The sequence below is a fragment of the Geospiza fortis genome, unplaced genomic scaffold (assembly GCF_000277835.1).
Source record: "Geospiza fortis unplaced genomic scaffold, GeoFor_1.0 scaffold375, whole genome shotgun sequence".
Lineage (NCBI taxonomy): Eukaryota > Metazoa > Chordata > Aves > Passeriformes > Thraupidae > Geospiza > Geospiza fortis.
This window is the reverse complement of record NW_005054641.1, coordinates 160573-163839: the sequence shown is the minus strand read 5'-3', so window position 1 is coordinate 163839 and position 3267 is coordinate 160573. Positions and strand designations below refer to the sequence as shown.

General features: G+C 59.0%; 2 protein-coding genes across 2 annotated transcripts in view; one reads left to right on the top strand and one right to left on the bottom strand.

Moving 5' to 3' along the window:
• SNAPIN (SNAP associated protein) overlaps window positions 1-1077 on the top strand; it is a 1275-nt gene extending 198 nt beyond the window's left edge. Inside the window, exons 2-4 of the mRNA XM_031064834.1 lie at window positions 484-548; window positions 634-752; window positions 828-1077. Of these exons, the coding sequence (XP_030920694.1) occupies window positions 484-548; window positions 634-752; window positions 828-917 (274 nt within the window). The 3' untranslated portion in view covers window positions 918-1077. The remainder of the gene's footprint in view (window positions 1-483; window positions 549-633; window positions 753-827) is intronic.
• An 801-nt stretch (window positions 1078-1878) lies between these two features.
• Window positions 1879-3267, bottom strand: part of ILF2 (interleukin enhancer binding factor 2) — a 4523-nt gene continuing 3134 nt past the window's right edge. The window contains exons 7-11 of the mRNA XM_005430482.2: window positions 3265-3267; window positions 3112-3173; window positions 2396-2510; window positions 2228-2318; window positions 1879-2142 (exon numbers count right to left, since the gene is read on the bottom strand). The exon at window positions 3265-3267 is cut by the window's right edge and continues 82 nt beyond it. Of these exons, the coding sequence (XP_005430539.1) occupies window positions 1982-2142; window positions 2228-2318; window positions 2396-2510; window positions 3112-3173; window positions 3265-3267 (432 nt within the window). The 3' untranslated portion in view covers window positions 1879-1981. The remainder of the gene's footprint in view (window positions 2143-2227; window positions 2319-2395; window positions 2511-3111; window positions 3174-3264) is intronic.

Genomic DNA, 3267 nt, shown 5'->3' with positions numbered 1-3267 from the left:
ACGGGCCGGGAGCGGGGCGGGCCGGGCTGCAAGGCTGCGGGGCAGGGAGAGCCGGGGAGGGCAGTTCTGTGGGGCTGAAGAGATTTGGGGTACGTGAGGGCAGTTCTGAGGGGATGAAGGGATTTGGGGGTACATGAGGGCGAATTTTGGGGATGTAGGAGTACGTGAGGATGAGTTGTGGGGCTGAAGGGCTTTAGGGAGTACATGAGGGCGAATTCTGGGGATGTAGGAGTACGTGAGGGCGAGTTTTGGCACTGAAAGTATTTGGGGTTACGTGAGGGCGAATTTTGGGGATGTACGGGTACGTGACGGTGAGTTTTGGGGCTGAAGGGCTTTAGGGGTACATGAGGGTGAGTTTTGGGGCTGAAGGGCTTTAGGGGTACATGAGGCGGGCAATTCTTGGTGTTGGTGCCTGGGGGGTGCTGGGCATGCAGCTCCCATTTTTGGGGGGTGAACAGAGCTGGATTTGGGGTGTAAATCCAGATTTTTCCCCTTCCCCAGGGAGAGCCAGGTGGAGCTGCGGGAGCACATCGACAGCCTGGCCACAGGTGAGCCAAACCCAGGGTGGGGGTCACACCTGTCCCCTCCTCAGCCTGAGTGGGGCACGGGGGGCTCACCCAGACCCCTCCCCAGAGCTCTGCCGCATCAACGAGGACCAGAAAGTGGCTCTGGACCTCGACCCCTACGTGAAGAAGCTGCTGAACGCCCGGCGCCGCGTGGTGCTGGTCAACAACATCCTGCAGAACGCCCAGGTGAGGGGTGGGACAGGGAGATGGGGGTCCCAAGGTGCTGACAAGTGATTTTTATGATTTTTTTGTCCTGCCCAGGAGCGGCTGAGGAGGCTGAACCACAGCGTGGCCAAGGAGACGGTGAGGAGGAGAGCAATGCTGGAGGCTGGCGGCTACCAGGGCAAGTGAGCGGGTGACCAGGCAGGGGATGGAGCAGGAATTCCTGTTGATCCCAGCTCAGGAATTGAGGGGATGTCCCCCCATCACCTGCAGCTGAGGGACCTGGGACGCTCGGAGCCGTGATCCCGGATTTGGGGGCGCTGGAATAAAAGTGACTGAGAGTTTGTGATGATGCTCCCACATCCCTGAGGGGCCTTGGGGACAACAGAGGCGCTGCCAAGGGGGTCTGGGCACCTCCAGGTTGGACTTGGACACCCCCAGGTGGAATTTGGGAAGCCCAGGTGGGGTCTGGGCACCTCCAGGTTGGACTTGGACACCCCCAGGTGGAATTTGGGAAGCCCAGGTGGGGTCTGGGCACCTCCAGGTTGGACTTGGACACCCCCAGGTGGAATTTGGGAAGCCCAGGTGGGGTCTGGGCACCTCCAGGTTGGACTTGGATACCCCCAGGTGGGGTTTGGGAAGCCCAGGTAGGGTCTGGGCTGCCCCAAGTGGGGTTTGGGCACCTCCAGGTTGGACTTGGATACCCCCAGGTGGAATTTGGGAAGCCCAGGTGGGGTCTGGGCTGCCCCAAGTGGGGTTTGGGCACCTGCGGGTTGGGTTTGGAACACCCCAGGTGGAATTTGGGAGGCACAGGTGGGGTTTGGGAGGCTCAGGTGGGGTTTGGGCACCTCCAGGTTGGACTTGGATACCCCCAGGTGGAATTTAGGAAGCTCAAGTGGGGTCTGGGCTGCTCCAAGTGGGATTTGGACACCGCCAGCTGGAATTTGGGAAGCCCAGGTGGGATTTGGGCTGCCCCAGGTTGGATTTTGGTCACCTCCAGGTTGGATTTGGACACCCCCCAGGTGAGGTTTGGGAAGTCCACGTGGGGTCTGGACACCCCCAGGTGGTTCCTTCACGTTCTGGATCCTTCTGCTGCTGCTCCACCTGCCTCACTCCCACCTGTCCCACACGGATCTGAACAAGCAGCACACGCTGGAAAGGGGGAACACTTTAATGTGCAACGTACAAAACAGGGACAGGGCACAGGGACACCCGGGCCGGTGTCCCCTCACCTGCTGCAGGTGCCACAGGTGTCACTCCTGCGTCTCCATGCTCTCCTCTTCCTCCCCTGCCGCCGGCTCCTCCTGGTTCTCCTCCTCTTCCTCCCCTTCCTTCTTCTCCGGAGGTTTCTCGTACGCCTTCTCCGACGGCGTCACGATCACCCCGTCCCACGTGGACATCTCAGAGGCCAGGTCTGCCCCAGGAGGTGACACTGGGCACCTTCTCAAGGTGACACCAGCGCCGTGCCCACCCTGAGACCCCCCCCAAACCCCACTCACAGCTGGCGTCCCCCTCCTGGCCCAGGATTTTCCGGTATCCTCCGTGGGACAGGATGCGCACGAGGGTCTGGGCGGTGTAGCACACCATGTCCTGGCGATGGGAAGGGGTCAGTGTGGGGACAGGGACCCCCAAAAGAGTCCCCTGTCCTTTTGGGGACCCCTCCTCACCTGCTGCTCCAGCGTCATCACCGTGTGCACGCGGAAGTTGCCGCTCTCGCACGGATCCGTGATGCCGACGGAGCCGGGCAGGAAGAGCCCGGCCGCCAGGATCTGGAGGCAGCGCCTGCAGCGGGGAAAATCTGGGTTAAAAATGGATCCTTCCAGCAAAAACCAGCGCCGGGAAATCCCTGCTGGAGGAGCTGGGCTTATCTCCCGGTCAGCCCGTGAGGTTCCAGCGGTTTTGTCGGGAAAATGGAACCACAAAAGGAAAACACCAAAGCTGGATTTATCTCCCGGTCAGCCCGTGAGGTTCCAATGGTTTTATCAGGAAAAATGGAACCACAAAAGGAAAACACCAAAGCTGGATTTATCTCCCGGTCAGCCTGTGAGATTCCAATGGTTTTGTCAGGAAAAATGGAACCACAAAAGGAAAACACCACCAGGAAATCCCAGATGGATTTATCTCCCAGTCAGCCTTGTGAGATTCCAGTGGTTTTGTCAGGAAAATGGAGCCACAAAGGGAAAACACCAAAGCTAGATTTATCTCCCAGTCAGCCCATGAAATTCCAATGGTTTTGTCAGGAAAAATGGAATCACAAAGGGAAAACACCACAGGAAATCCCAGCTGGAGGAGCTGGATTTATCTCCCAGTCAGCCCAATGGGTTTATCAGCAAAAATGGTTTTCTCCCACAAGGGGAATTTCTGGAAAGGGAACACCACAGACCTGTAGGCGATGTTGAGGGCCAGGGGCTGCCGGGTGGGATTGTTCATCACGGCGTAGTGACCCTGGGGAGGAGAGGAGCGGGAATTAGGGCAGGAAGGACAGAGGAATCCCAGCTCCCCAGGAACAGGATCATCCCCACATCGGTGACCCCACCAG